The sequence below is a fragment of the Echeneis naucrates genome, chromosome 17 (assembly GCF_900963305.1).
Source record: "Echeneis naucrates chromosome 17, fEcheNa1.1, whole genome shotgun sequence".
NCBI lineage: Eukaryota > Metazoa > Chordata > Actinopteri > Carangiformes > Echeneidae > Echeneis > Echeneis naucrates.
This window is the reverse complement of record NC_042527.1, coordinates 8,970,628-8,993,511: the sequence shown is the minus strand read 5'-3', so window position 1 is coordinate 8,993,511 and position 22,884 is coordinate 8,970,628. Positions and strand designations below refer to the sequence as shown.

The following is a 22,884-nucleotide window of genomic DNA, read 5'->3' as shown; positions in this document are numbered from 1 at the left end:
AGCTTCTAGGTGGGTTGTAGGTGGAGAGAGGCGGCAGGATGGGATGTGCCTTACACCAATTAGGGCATATATGGATGATATGACGTTGATAACTACAACGGTGCCATGTATGAAAAGAATACTTGAGAGACTTAATAAAAACTTAAAGTGGGCTAGTATGAAAATCAAGCCTACTAAGTCTAGAAGTATCTCAATAAGTAGAGGAAGATTAAGTCTAGATAGTGGTACAAGGCAGATTTGCCTGACAGAGAACAGGTAGTGCAGTTCCAGAAGGATGTTGCTGAGGGACTGGCTAGAATAGATAAATCAGGACTTCCAGGAAAGTTGAGGCTGTGGTGTTTGCAGTTTAGATTATTTCCCAGATTGATGTGGCCACTGTCAGTATATGAGATTCCAAAATCTGCTGCAGAGAAAATGTAAAGACTAGTAAGCTTTTACATTAGGAAGTGGCTCGGTGTTCTGAGATGTTGACGCACTGTGGGACTGTATGGGAAAGGCGTACTTCAGCTCCCAGTATCCAGTCTAGTGGAGGAGTTTAAATGTACTAAGGTTAGGACAGAGCTCCTGTTATCTGGGAGTAAAGATGTGGTTGTTAGTAAGGTGGTTCCAAACCCAACCAAGGTGAGAAAATGGAATCCAAGAATGGCAGTGCAGGAAGCAAAAGCTAATCTTAGGCATACAGAGATTGTGGGTAATGTACAGATCGGCTGGGGAGGCTTGGGCTTGGCCCAGGTAAACCAGTGTGGAGTGGAGCAGGTCCCAAAGAGAAGAGGAAGGGGTGTGAGGGCAGTGGCTCAGGCTAAGCAGGGACAGTGGTTGAACTGGGAAGGTGAAGAGAAGAAAAAGCTTAGTTGGAAAGAGCTGTGGAGTATGGAGGAAAGTAGTATTAGATTTTTGATAGGGGCAACATGTGATGTATTGCCAACTCCCCAGAACCTAAAACTCTAAATGGAGACCTGCTATGTTCATTGTGTTCAGGTGCTGCAACTCTAAAGCACATCTTGTCCGGTTGTAAGGTCAGTCTGTCACAAGGCCGATATACGTGGCGACATAACCAGGTTTTAAAAAGCTTAGCTGCAGGCATTGCAGATATACGGAGGCAGGCAATTTTAGGAGGGTCTAAGACAAAGAGAGTTGCAATACAGTTTGTTCAGGAAGGAGGGAAAGTTAATAAGATAATAAGGAAGCAAGGCTTAGAGGATGCCAGTGACTGGGAGATGCAGGTAGATTTAGGAGGAAAGCTTGTTGTTCCCCAGGAAATAGCCTGTACAGAGCTAAGGCCTGTTATAATTTTGTGGTCTAGGAGTAGAAAGAAAGTATATTTCATAGAGCTGATTGTGCCGTGTTAGGATTCAGTTGAAGAAGCATATGAAAGGAAAAAGCTCAGGTATGCAGATCTAGGTAAAGATGATGAGCAGCGAGGATGGAAGGTTAGGATTTGTCCAGTGGAAGTAGGATGTAGAGGGTTTGTAGCAAGATCTGCTGTTGCTTTCTTTGAAGGAGTTAGGAGGAAGGGGACAGAGGGTGAGGAAGATGAGGCAGTAAGATCAAGTCAGTGGATTTGGGTTAGAAGAAGTAATAGTAGCTGGGGGCCCAGCAGGGGGAGCTCTTCAGATAAACAGACTTTAGGGAGAAGCAGAGGAAGAAATCAGGAAGGGGAAGTGTATTTTAGTGGTGGGTGTGGCCTGGTTGGGCCTCTTTGACACCATGCAGTTAGCCCAGGGGAGTTGGCCTGGGTGGGTGTGTTGGTTTTGTTTGAGTATAGGACTGTTCAGGTGAGTTTAGTTGCTAAATCTGCTAGTGTAGCTTGTATTGCCTCCACCTCCTGCACCCTCTATACTTTCATGCCCCCTAACCGAACCAGGGTCTGTATCCCATCCCTACTTTTATCTCCACCTCTTCTATTTCTCCCCTCTACTCGAACCAGGGTCTGTATGCCCACCCCGCTTTCACTGGTGCAGTTGGTGAGAGGTCAGAGTAGGTGATAGTCGTGCTGTTTGAGATGGTTGTCGTTGTGTGAGGAGTGGTGATGGCTGGCATTCAGGGGTGACTCTGGGACGCCAGTGTTCACTGTCCAGCCTCCTGGAGGTGTTGTGGGCCTAACTAGACGAAACACCAGTGAAAGGAAGTTCCCACCTGATGAGCCCAAGACATGATAGCTATCACCGCTCACTGGCCTAGTTGGATATTATCTGTAGGGAACATAGAGCAGGGTGAAAGTTTGTTGCTAGGAAGGTAATCACTGAGTCTGGTCCTTTTTTTTTTTTTTTTTTTTTTTTTTTTTTGTCGTACAAATTTCTTGTTTTCTCTAAATAGCTGATCTGAGTACAGTATAATCCAAACTGAATGGAGACTGCAGGATTTAGCGTATGTTGAACTCTACCAATAGATCTCACAGAAGCACACATTGCTTTCTTTGTGTGTTCGTATTTCTTTGTCTCGCTCAGGATTTTAACTATAATTTGTAAAGGTCTCATTTAACCTCATTTAATTTGAACAACAATAATATTCTGAAGGAATTGCAAGATATAACACAATAGTAACAGGCCTACTTTGTAGAATAATGGTCATTGTGCGCACTGACGGCAGTGCAAGATAAAAAGTAATTGGACTGTGCTGCGGAGTATATTTTCGCTGTCAGACATGGAATGAAATTCTAACTCCAACTCCATCCCTAACTAGTTTAGGACTAAATTAATCTCAAAAGCTCTTATTTTCAGTTATGACAATAAACTAGTCCTCAATCACTACAGTGCTAAGATTTCAGATGTTGTTAAATTCAGAAGAGTATGACAACTATATGCTATGTTTTGATAAAATAGCCTATCCAAATTAACTTATTTAATCAACCGCTAAATGGAAGAAAATCTAAAATTAGTTTTACATCAGTAACAACGTTTTTTCCTGCTCTTCTGCAACCACAGTTGATTGTATTGTACAGGTTTGCTGCCTACAGATCATTTTCAGGATAATGGACTGCATACTCATAAGTGAGGTGGTCTCACCATGGGAAACCTCTTATCTGCCTTTAAGCCAGAGCCATGGATCACTTGTTATTCAGCTGATGTCCTTTTCCCTTCAAGTAAACTTGCTGTTGAATTGAATGGCCATATCACTCAGCTGATATATGGCCTCTGGGTTCTGTCTGAATGCAGACCTCAAATCATAAGTTCAGCAGTTAAGCGTTGCACTTCCTCAATGTTTGGAAAGTCAAAAGAGACAAGTTAAAAATCAATGCGCCAGAGCCCGTGACATCCTAACTATTTGTATCTAACACGGATTAAGCTCCCTGAACACCAGATCTTACACATCATAAAATTCATCTCAATAACATCTGTTCATTAAACCCCCCCCACACACACACACACACACACACTGACTGATACCCATGGAGGCAGCCAATCCAACCTTCTGATATGGCATTACTTAGATAACAGATAAAATGTGTTATATTTGGATACTTAATGTGTAGAGTTCAGTCACTGTCAACTAGCCCTTTGGTAATGGTCAAACAACTAGCTAGTTATATGGCCGCAGGAGTCCTTGTGCAGCCTTGATGAGCTTGGTGTACTGTAGTGCTACACGCACTAGTTCTCCTCCAGAGCCGGACACAAACCACTATCTACTGGCTGCTGGATTAGCAGTCCGTCTGTAGGATGAGTTCAGGAGGGAGGATAGGTCAGGGTTAAATAACAGTGCTGTCTCAATAGATTCCCCATTGGAGCTATCATGGACACAGAATGGGGCTGTGCTGGGGAAGGAAAAAAAAAAGGTTTATAGCAGCTGAAAATATACAAATCACATCTTATGGTCAGGGTTTTCAAAATAAAGTCAGAAAAAGCATGCTGAAAGTTAGGATTTTGGGTCTTTGTGTTTAAGGGACAAGCTTCATGACCAGGCAGCCATATGTACAAGTTGATTCAAATTGCCCTGTCAGATCAAAAAGGCCATTGCAGAAGAATTGTCAATATGGAGCACCTTTAGTGTTGCAGTCATTCTCACCAGGTGTGCATCAAATTGTCACTGTAAGAGGACTTTGACCTCCTTGCATGTCTCCCTCTGACACGTCATGCTCAGCTCCGTCTTCAGTGCTCATTCTCTTTGTCTCCTTTATGCCGGTCACCTCCTCTCTCACAGACAGCCATCAGAGCTGCAGACTTTTATACAGTCTAGAGACAACAAAAATAGCTTCAGTCGTCTTTGTACTGTCATTGAGACAGACTTTAATGACAGTGACTGATACTATAAATCTTAGACCAGTTAAGAATATGACATTGTTTTGAAGCCTCGTGTTTATCTTAAAAAGCATCTGTATGGAAGACCTGCAGATAAACATTGTTCATCATCCAGAAAGCTTTGATGGGCTCTGTGACTTTGTAGTTGTCATTTTGGAGCATTGCAGAAAAGCCTGGATGAACCTCATTGTTGGAGTGTTAACATTCAGATCAGTCAGTATAACTGTAGAGCTGTTGCACTAACATTCCTGAGGTGAGTCAGTCCCTTGTGAATCAATAGACATACATTTTTTGTGCCCACAAACTGTTTTTACAACTGCTTGTATACATTCACTTTATTGAACATTGTGATCTGCAAATGCTTTCAAACCATATTGCCAGACCTTGAGCCATAAAATGGAAAATACAGACTAAAATTACTTTAATATGTATCTTATTTTTTTGTATCTTGTTCTTACCACCATAAGATATATCGGAAACAAAAATCAAAGCACTACAACAAAGAGAAATATAGATTATTATAAATGAGCATTACTATAAAAGTTCCTGTGTATTTGACACTGCAAGATTTTACTTGAAAATCTTTTATTTTACTTGAAAGCTGCATAATTCTATACATTAACACAAAAATATGTTTGATATGGTATTCAAGCACATTCACTGTCTTTCTTGGCTGCGTTTTAAATGTGGCTGAACCGCAGCCACAAAATGACAGATATCAGATTGGGGCAGCAAGGCAGCATAGTGGTTAACACTGTTGCCTCACAACAAGCAGGTTGCACGTTCCCAGCCTGGGGCCTTTCTCTGCTGTGTTTGTATGTTCTCCCTGTGCCTGTGCAGGTTTCCTCCAGGTACTCCAGTTTCCTCCCAAAGACGACATGTCTGGGTTAACTGGTGACTCTAAACTGTCCGTAGGTCTGAGTGTGAGTGGTTGTTGGCCTCTGTCTGTCTCTGTGTGTTGGCCCTGTGATGGACTGGTGACCTGTCCAGGGTGTAGCCCACCCTCACCCAGTGTGAGCTGGGATTTGCTCCAGCACCCCCAATGACCTGTAAACAGATAAGCAGTAGAAGATGAATGAATGAATGCTATCAGACTGAAACGTAAGATGTTGTATTACAGTGAAGATAATCCTGCTATCAATCCTGTAACATCCTCTCTATCTCACACTGTCCTTTTTCTGTTTCCCTTCTGGAAGGTGAAGATAATCCATCATTACAAGTTCACAGTTTCACATTATTCACAGTGAGGCATTGATATTAACATGTTACACAAGGTTACTGGACCTTGAGTTTCCCTGAGTTCTAAGAGTTAGCCAAGTTTTGAAGTAGTTTCTTTAATTTTCAATCATTTTCAATTATTGCTCTGCAGCCAGTGTTTGTTTCTCTGCTATTAAAAAACAAACTTAACGCTTTATTTTCCCAGTTTGTGAAAAACCACAACAATATTCTTCTTTGCTTTTTTTTCCCATTAGGTAACATCAGAAATACAGAGCGGCTGAGCTATGACAAGCAACAGAACTACAAGATTACGGTGACAGCATTTGACTGTGGTCAAAAGAGAGCAAAGGAGGATGTGGCTGTGCATATTGATGTCAAACCTGTCTGCAAACCTGGATGGCAAGGTCAGAGATAAAGAAAGAGCATCCGAAATATGAGCAAGATGCCAAGATTCAGCTTGCAATTTTTTTTTAACTTATATTCAATAGCTTTAAATTGTGCTGACATATTGTTTAAACGTATTTAAATGGAGAGCAGTACCACCAGATTTGAAGCAGCAGTTCAGTGCAGTCATATCCTTTCCCTTGAGACAATTCAGTTTCTTTTTAGAATTAATGTCTCTTGAGGAAATCAGAGGACCTGCCAAAAACCTCCAGAGAGAAAGCTGACGTGTGTGTGTGTGTGTGTGTGTGTGTGTCAATGTGGCAGCTGGGCATTCGAACCAGCCCGTCTTTCCTGCTGCTTCACCTGTCAACACTGACAACATCTCTGGAGTCATGAATGAACTTGGAAGAAAGAGAAAGATAAGACAGGAGAGGGGGGAAAGCAGGGAGAAAGAGAAAAAGATAGAGGCTGAGTGGCAACTTGAAGGAGGGAAGGGAGGAACAAAGTTAAAGTGAAGAGGTACTAAGAAATGTGGCTGATAACTGACCTGACCAGGTGTAAATTCTATACATCAGTTATTAAAGCCACAGTTGGCTGAAAATGACTGTTATGCAGCTTTTAAATTCCAGACCAGATTACCTTAAGTGTCTTTAATTCCCATCATATTCTTGTAAATGGAGACAAGGATGACGCACTACAACTCCTAGTTTTTATAACCCTTTTGCCACTTTTTACATGCAATGAAAATTGAGTGGAGGGTATAATTTCTTAAGTGTTTTTGCAAAATTGAAGACTTTATTATGGAAAATGATAAGAAAGAAAAATTTCTGAGTGCTAATGGGGGTTATTTTATTTCGAACACAGTCCTTGGGCTTTCTGAAGCAGAAATGCTATGTTAATTGCATAACTGCCGATACACTGATGCCACTACTAACCCCTTCTTTTTTCTTAAAGGAGTTCCTACATATATATATATATATATATTTTTTTTTTTTTTTTGTCCCCTCTAAAGTAAACTGAAAGACATTAATGTTCATGTGTCAGGGGGAAGGGTAGTCGCCTTTGTGTAGCCTGACAGCTGAAACAGAGGGCAAGCACTCCCTATGCAAAGTAAAACCTAATTGATGTAAGTGCATAGATAAGTGGACAGCCCAGATGAACATATCAACATTTTTATCAGCTCTGCTTGGAGAAATTGTGGTAATTAAATCAAACTGAGACTACGAGAGCAAGGAAAAAAACTATTTGATTTGATAAGTGGAGGACACATGAGATCTATAGAAGCCTACTAATTACATAATTACTCATCACTTCTATACGTGTGATAAATTCAAGCAATAAATGTGATTGAATTGACAGGTATTCTAACATATAGGAGTTTCTAAAGTCATCCAGCTTGAACAGCCATACAGTTTTTGGTCTCTGGAGGGTTGGTCCTCTCACTTTTAAGCATGGACAAACATGCAGGTGTATATAACTTTGTATATTTGAACCACAACACTTATAATCATATTTATCATCTCCTTGTAAAGGTCCGCTGTTTTCCTGCTGCTCCCATTTATGGTAGAGGCTCCCCAGCATGAACGGGAGCTCAAAATGTCTTGCTCCACCACAGTTCTCCTCACCCACAGAATCACAGTCCGTTTCTCCCTTCATGAATATTTGTGTCAGCAGACTTGATATCCTTTTCTGCAGGCTTGGTAACAGCCATCAAATGTCCACCTACAGACACACAATCATAGTTATGAAACCCTTTAGTCAGATTCAAGGTTTTTGCATACAGTGAAGATAAATATAACCCCATGAGTAATGAAAATGTAACACAGGACAATGAGACTGACAGTTAGTGGATACACCCCCCTTCCACCATGCCTGTCATGTTACCGGCCCTTTTAGACTTGACATTGGGTGGGTGAGACTGATATGGAGCAGTCATCAGGTGTTTCTCATGAAGTAACAATGTGACTTTGCATCACAAAAATGACCCATTTACTCTCCCCCAAAAGGTTGGAACAAGCGTGTGGACTACGAGCCAGGGACTGGAAGCAAGCAGCTGTTTCCCAGGATGCACTTGGAAACCTGTGGTGGTCCCCTGTCTGGCGTTAGGGCAATGGTGGAGCTGCAGACCAATCACATCGGGAAGGGCTGCGACCGCGAAACATATTCTGAAAAGTCTCTGCAAAAACTCTGTGGTGAGAACTAAAATCAGAGAAGAAGAAAGTCATTGCAGAAGTGAGGAGGTCAGAATACAAGACAAATTAAATGAAAAGCCTTGTTTAAATAGTGAGGTCTTATTTAGCATAGAGGGGTCTGGGTGAAAAAAGAGTAGAAATATTAATGAGAGACAAGGAAAATTGCTTCTTGACATTTTAAGCTCTGCAGCGTATTAATATGCCAATTTCTAGTGTGCCATTTTAGATTTAGAAATTTCACTTTGTGTTTTAATAAAATTAAATGAATGAAAATTAAATTAGCATGTACTACTTCTGGGCAGCGCAGCGGCATATTGGTTAGCACACGATTCCCGGCCTGGGGCCTCTCTGTGCATGTTCTCTATGTGTCTGCCTGGGTTTCCTCCCACCATCCGAAGACATCGTGTTTGAGTTAACTGGTGACTCTAAATTGTCTGTATGTCTGAGTGTGAGTGGTTGTTGGTCTCTGTCTCTGTGTGTTGGCCCTGTAATGGCCTGGTGACCTGTCCAGGGTGTACCCCGCCCTCGCCCAGTCAGCTGGGATTGTCTCCAGCACCCCCCACAACCTGTAAACGGATAAAGCAGTTAAAGATGAATGAATGAATGTCCTACTTGTGACATGTATTCATTATTACTGTACTTAACATTGTATCACATACACATTAAACATAACATGATATCATGATGGGATTTGCAATGTCATACCTACAGAACATATAAAACTCAAGTTGGAGTTGCAGTGTGTCTTGTAAATCAGTCATTTGCTTAAAATGAGAGTATTTCTGTGATATAAAGAAAGGATAACTAGCTGCATCACATTAATGTAAGTTTCAAATTCTGTGTTTGGTCAGAGGTGAATTTTCACACAAGCAGATTTATATAAGCAATTCCTATATGAGATTTATTACCACATTTGCTTCACTAATATGATATTGCTAGAAATAAATTACAGGAAATATATTAAATACATGATTTATTAATAAATACCTGAGTCATAGTTATTTTTTATGTAAGCATAGCATGCAGATACATACAAAATTAGGGTATGAAATGACTTAAGAGGATATCCAGAAAGATGACAAAGAAACACAAAAGTGGTCCTGGTTTTTCAGGTTTCTTCACAATGCTAACACAGTGTGATCTTCTGATCCCATCCAGGTGCAGCCTCAGGCAGCACTGACCTCCTCCCCGCCCCCAGCCCTTCCACAAACTGGACAGCTTCGCTGTTGACAGACAGCGGGCGAGACAGCGACCTCATCTACAGATTCGACGGCCATCAGGCAGCCAATGTTCCAGATCACGTGGTGCCCCAAAACCTGACAGACCAGTTCACCATAGCAACCTGGATGAAGCACGGGCCAAGTCCAGGACTCAGAGCTGAGAAGGAAACTTTACTCTGTAACTCTGACAAGACTGGTGAGGATGATACTCAGCAAGATTGTTAACACAGAGTGAAGCCCCCAATAGTAAAAACTCTCTGAAACTTTTTTTCCCCGCTCCTTGTTAGAAATGAGCTGGCTGAACTGTGTAATTAAACTAGCCATCTGCAAATTGCACACACAATGGTCTCACAGATGGTTTATTAGCTGGTAATGTGTACTCTGATCTTGCTCTGCAAAATTGCAGAGAAGTTCACGTTGAACCACAAGACTCTTGTAACTGTTTTCATTTGGAGGGTTTTGGATAAAGAATATAAATGTTGTTCCATGACTGAGCACGTATCTGGTCTCATCATGGCTGTGTATAAGACGATATGGTCAAAAGTGATATTTATCACACCATCATTAATGACTTGAACTCACCAAATTTTTAAACATTTTATTGTATCCATAAAATATGAATTTTTTTGAGGATGTACGTGCCAGGGAGCTCTTTCCATCGTAGAATGTAGTTCATATTAACAAGTTGTAATTCATTGAGACCAGTAATGAACGACAATATGTATTTTATGTACATATACAAATACAAATATAGTATGCTATTTTAGTACCATCCACTACACTTCTATGGGTTGATAGTGATCATTCTGATAGTTTAATAGTAATGGTATCACTTTCCTTTGTATTTTGGATTGCTTTGCAATTGCTGAGCATGTCCTCTGTGGCCCTAGTCATAACACATCAAATAATTTAAGATTCAGGATTTTTACTTATACCAACATTGTCTGACAAAATCTGGTGAGTATACACTCACCAGAAAACAACACAAACATAGACTGCAAAGGCATTGAGTAGCTCATTACTGTGAAGTAATGCAGTGCTGAGAAGGGATACACATCCCACACCTCATCCAACTGCAAGATTCCTGAAGTGTATTGTAGAAGTTAAGAAAGCAGGGACTTGCCCTTCATTGCAGTCTTATGCACACATCATACTGACAGCATATATTTTGTGACTGCACTCACTGAGCCCATTCTGTCATGATGACTGCTGTGTTTTCGAACGGCGAAACAATTTCCAGTAGCTGAAATCTTCACACAGCTGTATGGCAGCTTTCCATTAGTCCCATGCAGAAAGTCAAATCACCTGCAAAAGGAAAGATTTAGGAGCATCTGAATCAGCTTATTTTCCTGAAAGTAGAAGAAAGAATCTTGTTCATTAATATTAAACTCTGTTTAACTGGGCTCATCTGTTTGTGTGACTGTCTGTGACTCTGCTGTTTTTTTTTTTTTTTTTTCTCCAGAGATGAACCGCCACCATTACTCCCTGTATGTCCACAACTGCCGCCTAGTATTCCTGCTCCGAAGAGATTTCACTCAGGTTGACACGTTCAGACCTGCTGAGTTCCACTGGAAGCTGGAGCAGGTGAGGAGTGTGTGTGTGTACGCATGTTTGAGGAAGAGCACAGTCAGGATGATATTCTACAGCAGGTGATGAGCTACCGTTATTTTTACAGTGAAGGGAGAAGCTCTCCATCACTTCTTTCTGCTTGTCGTAAGAGATAACTGGGATGGAAGGCAAAACTGTCCCACTCACACATTAACACATGGGCACACATGAACATAAACCCACGCCGTGGAAGAGTCTGTTTAGTTAGTGGTAATAGCTCACCCAGCACCAGATCTCAATTATCTGTCATGCGTCTGAACAGCTGTTGAGCTAATTTGCATTGATGGTTTCTATCCCATATAAAGCTGCTTCAGCTGACGAGATAAGTCTAAAAAATATTTTTCAAACATAGAAGTTCCCCGCAGAATACAAAAGTGTTGTAAATAACTAAAGAATAACGTCATCCGACAGATCTTTCTTTTAAAGATTCAAGAATGCACTACTTAAATATAGCGACATCTATCCATATACTCCTCCATTACCTTTTGAGATTATAGTGCAGGACCACACCACTGACCCTGAAAGTTATAGCGTTAAAGGTCTGGATGGGAATCAACCAGCTGAAGGAAGCTTGGTCTCTAGGTCAGCAAGCAATCACTGAGCAGAGGAACTCTTACTGTAAAAAGAGCAGAAACCCCCCAGCTGGGATAATTTTCATGATAATCTTATATATACTCTCTCGTTCAGGAATTCCCACTTTTTCCACGGACTCTCCTTAGCGCAGTAATAATGCATAGTAGATGTAAATCTATTCAAATTGCTTACCTTTGGGATACGGTTTACATGAACTTCACACTAAAGTCATCAGAAAATGTTTCCTCTCCAGAGGTAGTTCTTTTTGTGCTTTGAGATTTGTGTTTGTGTTTTCTTTACCATGTGTGAACAGGGATTTGTGTGTGCATTGACTCTGATCAATACTTTTTTTTTTTTCTTTTGCCTTATTCTCAGACATTTGCATAGGTGATTCCATGCATTATCACATTCAAGAGTGTTTTCAATGTCAGGAGAGATGCATAGAAGTAACATACCACGTTTTCTGCCTTCATCAATGCTGGTGTTGGGGTGTTCCTTTCAGCCACAGAGTTGTTTGCTGTGGGTCAAAGGTACAAACATAATATATTTTTTCTTGTGTACCCTCCAACCAGGTAGCTGTTTGTTCTAAAGTAAAGGTAGATTGAAAAGTGTTTTTCTTTTCTCCTGAGGCCCAAAGAGAAGGGCAGCCAAATAGCCAAATGCTGCATTTTCTCCGCAAACAACCTCAAGATGCTGTTCTATTTTGGTCTAGCCTCTCCTTAGTTTCTGTCAGCTTCTCATTATCTTTCTTCTATTGTCCCTCTGACTTCTTTTCTCCCACACACATACAGTACATACATGGCAGTGATCCAATTTGCTTCTTTAGTTGGATGTTGTAAAAGACCACAGAGAGGGCTTTGCAGTGCAGTCAAAGAGAATTTGCGTTGAGTTATCAAACAGAATGAGTTGCTTGTGCAGAGACTTAATTAAATATAAATGGAAACTGGTCTGAAACAATCAAAATGATGGGAGTGTGAATGGGCAGATAAGGTTACAAAAATGAACCATGATGGTCACACACTGCTGAAGGGATGTATTGTGCTTTTAGTTTCAGCATTATTTTGATAGGATTTCTTTTCCGAAATCCCCAAACCAAGCACTGAAGTACTGCCCTCAGTGGCAGGTGGAAAGGCAGAGGATTAGTGAGGCTGGTTTGCGATATTTCTTGTATGACGTTTTACTAATGAGAAAGCATGTCTTGCAGTTGGATTATATAATTGTCTCAAGACTAATGTTAAAGAAGAAACTGATGTCTCTACGCAGCACACAGTATTTATGTTAAAGAGAAGTGAGCACAGTGTCTGAAAGGAATTTTAGCCTGCCATCAAAATCCCTCCATTAATCAGCTTTTATTCACAATTGCACAAAATTACTTAATTCTACACCAGTAACTGCAAACAGGAGTAAAACACAAGAAATATTTTAAAAGGTCAAAAAGAAAACATTAATTGTGATAAAATGACCTACATTTAGAAAAAGCAATTTGAAAAAATAATAGTTTGGACTTTTTATCAAGGAATGATGACAGTGAGTGTTGGTCAGCCCCCAGACTAACATGAGCATCTAAGAATTTGAAGCTCTCTACAAAGTTTCTTCTAGACTGCTAAGAGCTTTTAATGCTAAAGTTGGCAATAGCAAATAGCTCATATCGACACATATGCCAATATAGTAACTTTAATCATGTCTGCATTAATTACTTCTTCATTGATTTACAAATCAATTTTCCTCTACTGTAGTGAGCTGCAAATTCAAATGTCACTTCCATGCCACTATTATTTTAGTCTTAATAAAATGCAGTTTTGGCATCTTTTTTTTTAGCATTTTAAAAAGAAACCCTGCAGATACACAGTACTGTTCAGAATGACATATCACTTTACCTGCTGTTATTTCTGCTGGTTGGTTTGTGTGAGGATCTTGGTATCGTGTTATACAGTAATCTGCTCTCTGGTGTCTCTTGGAAGGACTTTTGGCCTCAATGAAAGTAACTTCAGATTAACATCACATTGATAGTGTATGATCCATAACGCCCAATACATTAATGTTTTTAGATTACGGTTGTAATGCAATCTGATATTTACTAATAAAGCTATTTACTGATGATAATACTCATAGTCATTGTGCAGTAATAACTAAGTCAATCATTGGCTGAACCAAGGACAGCAGTGATACAGTGATACTGATACAGTGATGAATCATGATGACAAGTCCAGACAGGGATAGAGACTGCTGAGAGAAGAGTTTTGTTGGAGAGGAGGAAGAAGAAGAGATGACTATGGGATGTCACAGCTGCTTCTTACTGTCCTCCAACACTTAGAGAGGACACTCAGTGGCTTCTGTGGCAACTCCATTTAGCTGTATTGATTTCGGGGCGGGGCAGGGAGGGATGAAAGGAAGCTGGCAAAGAGTCACGTCGATGCAATCCTCTGGAGGAATGTCACATCTGACAGGAACCTCAGTGCATACGTGAACACAATCATACATACACACCCACACACATCACAAACACACGCTGTGTACTTACTTTCCTGCCTACCTATTCTTTAGCTTTAGTAATGGACCAGAGGAGGATCACTCCTCTTTAAACACATTATTCAGTCTCCCTCCGCTGAGAGTGCCTATCGGTACAATGCAGCTGTCCAAAACACAATCACTCAAAAGTCTTAACACAAATCAAGATTCATGCTTGCAGTGCCCCATAAGCAAATCTAGCCCTTTTATGATTGCTCAAGCACCCCAAAAATAACAGTACAAATCATTTTTTTCCTTCTTTTTTAATGCAAATCTGGGTTTGACAAGAACACAGTCAAAACCATAGACAGTAAAATTTAATACAAAAGCCCTCTTTCACTTCCCCCGCTGCCTCCCAAATGGTATCATCTGTTCCTTTCTCCTTAAGCAGCCCGCGTGAAGCGCATGCAGACGCTCACGGTGAGTATGTGCCCGCTTTGATTTGCCTGTTTGGTGTGGTGGCTCCTGTAAGTAGCTCAAACAACGATGCTGCTCAGTACCAACAAATTATAATTATGATCACTCGTCTTTTTTTTTTCCTGTTTGGTAGGAGTTGACCATATGGCTGTGAAAAATCCAGGATAGTCCAGAATACTGGGGGTTGTCCTGAATCCTGAGCTGTGCCGTTTGTCCTAAAAGTACCACTTTTATCCTTCAGTGATATGATTGTATCACAAATGGGGGAATAATAATCCAACAGCATGTTAACACATACCAGGTTGTTTGTCCGTGTTGTTTTTTTGTTGTTGTTTTTGTGGGGTTTTTTTTTTCTTTTTTTCTTTTTTTCTTTCTTTCTTTCTTTCCTTTGAGGGCTCAATGGGAGCTCTGAGCCCCTGAAGCTCTGATCATAGAATCCCCCTGCAATACCCTGTAAGTAAAAAATGCCAAGTCTAGTCATGAAGTGTGGGATAAGAAAAAGAGAGTAGTGAAGTTACAAAACAAAGAAACAAGGGCTTTTTATACCGTCTGCAAGTTTGAGTTTGTATGTTTGTCCAGTTTAGATAAAGAACAGTGAACACTGTGGCATTGATCTGAACCTTTACAAATGTCGTAGTATTTACTCACAGTACTGTCATGATAGATAGAATCATAAAATTAAAGGTTAGAGGGGAGACAAATAGTGTTTTTCTCAGCTGAGGCCAGAGTAGTGAAAAAGATTAAAGAGCCAATTCATTATTTGCATTGGCAGCTGTTGCACATAAGTCCATGATTATTGTACCAATGAGATGGTATTGAGGTGGACCATGTGTTGCGAATAGCCAGTAAGCATTCCAATTTTGTCAATTATACCACTTGAAACGTAGACAGATATACTACTATCCATCATTTATGTCTGAGTTGGACCGAATGTTGGAATCTTTGTCTTTGAAACAGCGTTTCCAATTCTATCGTTCTTATCTGCCGGTTATTACCAGGTTGTGCCACGGTTGGATCCCTGACCTGTGTTGATTAGCAGTCTCCCTTTTGTTCCTCCGGAGATTGTGAGGATGGTGTTGGTTGTGTGTCCATGTAATGGTGTGCATTTCTTTGGTATCTGTTTGTTGTAGATACCAGTAGAGGTAACTGATAAATACTCTACAATTAAAATTGATTTGCATTCAATGTATAAGTTCTCTAGTGGTTAGATTATAATTGTAATGCAGTATATATTACAATATATTTTTAAAGGTGAGCGCAAAAAGCACCTCTTATGACAGTGCAAAATAGCCATATTTGTCAAGAATCCTCGTTGAAGAGAGATGCTTTTTATGATATGAAACACTCTGACAGATGTATAATTTCACGCAGTTGACATATGTTTCTTTTCAGTTTGATATAATTCAATCTAATTTCACAGGCCATCCTATTGCAAGGACTCAAAATTCATCCTGCTGTAGTATAAAAGAAGAGTAGCTGGCTTTGACCGAACAGACTTCTGCTTTTCTGCAAGAGCAAAAGAGAAAAGGACGAAGAGCAATGGGAGAGAAGTTGAGCTTTTCTGTCTGTGTTTATTTAATTGCAGGCTTCCATATTTCAAATGACTTTATTTAAGAGTTCAGCGGCACTTTGTCTGCTTCAGGCATTTCCTGTGTTACTCCCATGTAGAGCTGATCCATTTCACTAAGTGTGTGTGTGTGTGTGTGTGTGTGTGTGTGTGTGTGTGTGTGTGTGTGTGCGCAGTATATAATGTTGCTGTCTGCTGTTTATAGACCACTCAGCAGACATGCTGAGTGGTCTGAATGCACTACATTTATATTCAGTCAGCATACTAATGTATTGACAGCTTATTTCTTCTCTCTCTCTTTATTCTCTGTTTTCCTTTACTCCATCTATCACTGTCTCTGTTCTTGTCTAATCTCCTCCCTCTTTTACTGTAAAAAAAAAAACAAACACTGTAAGCCAACCCTAAAGTACAGCCTTCATAATTCCCTGATATAATATTGCTTCATTTACCAGCCAATTGGCAGGTGAAAAAAAGAAAAACAGGCAGTCAAACATAAATACACAGCAAACCTTACCTACTTGGATTAGCAGACATGTTTTGCATTGCTTTTATTTAAATGAAGGCCTCTCACTTAAGGTCACACTTGTGTTACTTAAATCATATGTGGTGGTTCATTGTTCAGTTAATCAATAGCAAATTTCCTTAAGGTAAATCTTGATGCACTTTTTAGATGAGATTTCTTTTAATCTTGTTTTAATCTTTTTTTTTTTTTTTGGTGCTGCTGTGAGTTAAATGACTGTCATGGCAGTCTGTTATATCGTCAACATTTGACTTTGTGTCCATTGCAGAAATACGCTATTTATATATGGCAATATCCATTTTGCAGTATTGTGTTTTTGTTTTTTGTTTTTTTTTGTTGAGCATGGTAGCGAAGCGCTTCCTTTCTTTCCTCACTTTACTCTTTCACTTTAATTATCCTTGAACTTTCACTATCCTTGTCATTCCCTACCACTACATTGACACTTAATAGGCTGGCATCAATAATGCAGGTACACAACAGTGGCTGTGGAAGGGAGAGCAGAGCAGAGCAGAGCAGAGGAGAGGTGAGGAATGTGAATAAGAACAAAGGAGATGAGAGGGGACAGTGAAAAGAGATGGACCTAGGAGGGGATAGCATGCGAAGGAAGAACTGAAAGTGGCTCAGATAAAAGAGTATGGACAAAGATGGCAGAGATTGAGAGGATGGAGTGTTGTTATGCCCCAAAGCGAAACTTTGGAATTATTTCATCAATGGTGTGAATGCTAAACCCACAAAAAGTAAGAAATTGTTATGCAGAGAACAGCAGCAAAAGAAAAATTTCCACATAATTTAAATTAATGCACCAATCACTACAAATCATTACAGGCACTGAAGTTCACATAAAACAGATGTGAACTCCGTCATACATGATATATATCCATATGTAGAGGCATCCTTCCTCCTTAAACCGCTCAAGTGCATCAAAATAAACTTGACCCTATTAAAGGGCCTCTCAGTAGACAGCAGAATGGCCTCATTATTCTGTTCATGTCAGCAGATTTAAAATGTCCCAGTGCTCTCTGGGAATAAGGGATTATGTGTGGATTGTTTTTTCTATAAAATTGCACAATATTCCAACATGCTTTTTACACCTGTTTGGCACAAAAATAACAATTTGGGAGTGCTTTCTTTGTTACTATTTGGTCTAATACTTTGCAGGCAGCATCTAATTGCCAGATTTCTGGTGCATGGCAACCTAACTTTAGCATTTGGACTGTACAGTAGTTTTTATGTCCAACTGGAACATTAGATCTGTCTTCTCTCCTGCTCATACAGTATAAAAGGTGTAACAGATTGTGAATATATATTGACAGATGGCAGCAGCACCTTATTGCAGCTGTTTCATTCTCAGGTAAAGACCACAGCTATTCCATGGTAGCACACGGCAAGTTGTTTCTCTATAGAGAGGGGAGATCACAGCATCACTGCATCAATGTACTCTGAAAGTGTTGGGATATGAACGTTACAGACCGTGATCCTCTTGATCCTATCTAACATGGCTGTGAAAACAAGTCTCTGACTTGCATATTCCTCTGTCGGACGGATAGTTCTGCAAATATTTCAATATAGAAGAATTTCAGTGGAGCTGGAAGGTGGCATGTTAATAGCATTGTCAGAAACACAAAGTCACCTCACAGAATTGGGAGGACCTGAAGTGAGATATATATATATATATATATATATATATAGTCAGGAGACTATACCTTATTTACCTTATGAGCTGAGAAGTTCCTTTCTACTTTAGGAATTGTATAAGTGGCACCACCCTTATGGTCTCTCTGCTAATTAAAAAAAACCCAAAGCACTCACATAGGTGTTTAGACTTCATATGGTTGATGAGGATTAGAACTAAGCTGGGAATCAAGCCGCCAAGCAAAAAGAATAAGCCTTTCTCACAGAAGACATTTTGACATATTCCAGCTCAGGTGTGAGCAATTAGCTGCTTCAGTTTCAGGGTTGTTGAAAACTTAGTGTTTCCTGTAGCTAGTACACAAATGTTAGGATGTTGCCTTCAATGTATTTATTAATAAAATGAGGTGTGGCATAGTGCAGAAAATGCTAATTAGTTTTTGTTGAACCTCATGACTCTATACAATATTATGCAATGCAAACTAACAATTAGCAAACCACTGACAGGCTACTAAACAGCAAACACATTGGTCCAGGACCACTGCCATTAAAATCCACTTAATAGTCATGTTTACATGCTGCTAGTGGGCGTCACACTAATGTAGATGATCTAATACATCTGTGTATATTTATATAACCAACGAGCCCATGCAGGCGTAACTGATTGATGGCAAACACTTAACAGTATAAAGTCAATCCAACTTATTTGGTTTTTCTTTGGCACTTCCCCTCATAAAGTACAATGAAACATCAGCAAACAAACCAGTAACCAGGGCAACAGACTGTTCCCAGTAGAGGGATTAAATGACTATAATATATGAATGATCTTGTCTTCCATTAGATTCATCTTAATGATAATGTGTGTTTATCTGAGCAGAAACTCTGAATAGTTCCTAATCTTATATGTTTTTTGTTTTTGTTTTGTTTTTGGTTTTGTTTTTTTGTTTTTTTTGCTTGCAATCAGTTTTAATGGGTTCTGTTGCAGTTAAAACCTTAGAGCGCTCACAGAACTGATAAGTTCATCAATTGCAGACTGAGCCATTTGCACATTGACATTTCTAATAAAGTTTATTGCAAAACAAGGCTTCTACATCTTGTAACCGCTTCTTGACAAATTTCTGACATGCAGAAACTAGGGGTGTGCCAAAAAATCGATTCATATAAGAATCATGATATACTACAATTCAGAATCGATTTAAAATGTCCCAATGTCTCCAGTCTAGTCTCTACTCTCTGCAGGGGTTTGGCCTAGTCTCTGGAGACGTCCTGTCTCTGGTGTAGTCTGGTCTGGTTCGGTCTAGGAGCTGTGGGGGGTCACCATTCCTTACTGTAGCTCAGTCCATTACTCGTCACCAATTAACCAATTAACTTAGGCATGTTCAGGTGCCCTTGTCGCCCACTACGCACAAGCCACCACATTCATATATTTATCTATTTATTCATTCATTCATTCATAGGTACGGGGGTGTGCATTACTAGTGACCCCCCCCCCCCCCCCGACAGATACGTTCCTTTTTTATTCCAAAAAATAATAATAAATTGTTTATGTAAAATGTCAGCCAGTTCCATGTTATTCCGTGTTTATAATGACACGGATTCAACATTCTGTTTTGTGATCGCGGATTTTACTGATTTACTGAATGTCCGTGACAATCAAGCTTGACATCAGCTTCACAGTGTGGTTGGAAAAAGAGGAACCCATGTTTAACTGCGCAATTTATTTTTATAAAGAGACGCTTTTATTTTTGTTACTTAAACAATATGTGATATTGTTTATATGCAACAATTCCATCTAAGCATGGATACATGTTTAAAACTTAATAAATGTCAAAAAGACACTTTAATTTCTCCATTTGTCATTCTGGAGTAGATCACGAGGATCCTTTCCACACCTACAAATTGAAGCAGAAATCATTATTAATCAAATTGTTTTGAACTGAAAATCAATTTTCAATCAAATCGTAGTCCAAAAATCGGAATCGAATCGTGAGATAGTAAATGATTCCCACTCCTACCAGAAACCCAACAGATTGTCTGAAAATCTGATCATCTGTTATCTCTCAATAAATCCGGCACAGGCAGAGTTCTGACAGAAGGTCGGCCTAAATCTGACAGTCTGAAATTATTCCTTGACTGTTTTGGGCAGCAATCAGACCAAATGGTACCAAACCATATGGTGACTGCCAGCTCCATTAAGACACTTAAATAAAACAGTGCTGTCCTTAATGTTATTAGTTATACATGAGCTGTGAAAAAGGCTTTAAAAGGTTGCTAAAATTAAGAGGCTGAACAGACAGAGATCTGGGAAGCAGTCTGTAGCTTTCTGCACAGTCCTGAGAGGAGGTTTTATCAGGCTGAATAATTAAAAGGACCTGTGTGGGTGTGCCATGTGTGTTCATGCTAATTACTATTAAAAAAAACAAAACAAAACTGTCCATCTTAAAATGACCTTGCTTACTCAAGATGGAGCATGTTAAGTAGCTCGGATTGGAAAATCTTGACTGCTCACCCTCGACCTGCAACTTTTTTAGGCCTAGCTTTGTCTCTGTTTCTGCCTCTCTCTGTTGTCGGGCTGCTCTGGCCTGCTCCCTACTTTGGGACCAGCTCATTGTCGTGTTTTTAGCAGTCATTATCTTGTCCCAGTAATACTTCCATGCTCTCATTGACTAATGTGCCCTCAGAGAAGCATTGTGTAAATAAGCATGCCTCGGCAGCAGAGAAGGAGCTGTCTCTACTATTGATGCACATGTGGGCATCTTTAAGTATGAATTCTTCTTCGCTATTGAGTTTAGACAGTGAGCAACATAAATAGGCAGAGTGCTCAATTAGATTTAACTTCAGTGGCATGCAATATTTATGTCAACTGACTCCAAAAGCAGAAATGTTGTTTTTTTTGTCTGTAATTGGTGAGTTTGTCTTTCTGTCTATTTTTTTGCAGCATTAAGCTGTCTGATTCTGATATCCTGCTGTTGGGAAACTCGATTTGTTGCTTAACAACTGCTGTTAATGGGCCTGACATGAAAATACATTGATACAGTCATCTCCTCTGGCCTAATCTTTACAGCAGCCATAAGACTTTACTCTCTTCTTCATCCTGTTATCAGGCCACCTTTACCCTTTACCCACCTCCCTCTTTCTGGTTTACATCCAGCAATAAAATATTTCATTCATATTAAGGAAAAGAAGCAGAAACAATGTAAACCCCCACTTCTGAGGCCTTGCAATAGAAATAACTGTACACTAGTAACATGTCCCCGTGTCTTCAGTGCAGATAAGCTCCATCTTTAAAAAACAGCCTGATAAGCCAAACAAATGAATATTTTGACTTTAGAAAGCTTCAGACTTCAGCTGACTTACACCTCTCACATAGTGACTTTTCTGCCAGTAGCTGGCAGTTGTTTGGAAGTAGTTGTCTTGAAATCTTTTCTTTTTATCTTTTTTGACCATTGTGGAATATTTTTAAAGAGAAATATTAAAGAATTATACAGCACTAACATCAAGAGTGGTTTCCATGGGATCTGCTAACAACGTACTGCCAGAAACGTCAGGAGAGGCAACACAGATTATGTAACATTTGGGCCTTTTAAATGTGTGTGTGTTCGTGTTTAATGTTTTCAGGTCAGTAACTGTATATGTCTGAGTGGCTAACTGTAGCAACAGACAAGTATTGCAGATGAATCCACCGCATCTGGGCCATAATTCTGGTCTGAGCTCACCAATCATATTTTATTACTGACACATGTTCATCCATCTCCTCAAGATAAAATTATACATAGTATTTCTATTTGTTTTCTGGCCCTCAATTCTTCTCAGCCTGACACTGAATGATCACTTTGTGTTTTTACAGGCAAAAAATGGTCTGTTTAAGAGTATACAGAGAGCTTTATGGGATTTTCACACATTAATTCACAAACACATAGAATTTCAGGAATAATTTCTTCATGCTTTGTATTTCTGATTCAGATTCATATCAGGGTTCATTCATTCTGGGCAAGGGTGGTAATGTTCTGGACAGGTCACCAGTGTGCTGCAGAGCCTACATACAGAGACAAACAACCATTCATGCTCACACTCACGCCTACAGACAATGTGGAGCCACAAGCTGGCCTAAAGAGCCATGCCTTTAGAAGGTGGGAGGAAACCAGAGGGCTCAGGCCTGGGAATCGAACCCAGAACCTTATTTCTGTGAGCGAATAGAGGTATGAAGCCAGAGAAAGGGGAAAGAGATTGGCAGGTAAATTATGAAAACATAAAGAATTGATTCATCATTTAAAGGCCTATAAATTATGCAGCTACTATTGTGTTAGCATTAAACTATTATATGCTCATTCTTTTATAGATTCCACTTAATCTTTGCTTTGGGACTATTAAATCCAACATAAGGGTAGACAGTCCCCAACTCAAACTGTGCTGATAATTGTAGAGACATGTAACTTGGCAATCACCTCCACTTGGCAGTCAGCCATCCAGCAGCTAAACGAAAGTGGCAATTCATTCTGCCTGTCTAGTCAAGTACACATACAAATCCAGAATGTGAGCTGATGAAGTTAAAACACGTTGTCATTGTTAATAATGCGCACATGCCACCCTATATTTCAATCTGCGGCGTGGGGCTAATTTGACTTGAATCACAAGGGTCACATCTACTAATAGTCATAAGAGGAAGAAAGTCTGTGATAGCTGAGTGCATTTCCTCATATCCTGTGGGAACTTCTGTCTTTGCACAGACCTATGTTCTGAATCAACCATCTCCAGAGAATCCGGGTTGCTTCAGCACAGGTCTCAATCCCATTAGTTTATATCACATCTTCTG

At 39.8% G+C, this 22,884-nt stretch overlaps 1 protein-coding gene across 1 annotated transcript in view; it reads left to right on the top strand.

Moving 5' to 3' along the window:
* The window catches only part of LOC115057229 (calsyntenin-2-like), a 134,503-nt gene that overhangs the window by 97,262 nt on the left and 14,357 nt on the right, over positions 1-22,884 (top strand). The window contains exons 6-9 of the mRNA XM_029524171.1: positions 5,708-5,857; positions 7,844-8,029; positions 9,188-9,445; positions 10,712-10,833. Coding sequence (XP_029380031.1) covers positions 5,708-5,857; positions 7,844-8,029; positions 9,188-9,445; positions 10,712-10,833 — 716 coding nt within the window. The remainder of the gene's footprint in view (positions 1-5,707; positions 5,858-7,843; positions 8,030-9,187; positions 9,446-10,711; positions 10,834-22,884) is intronic.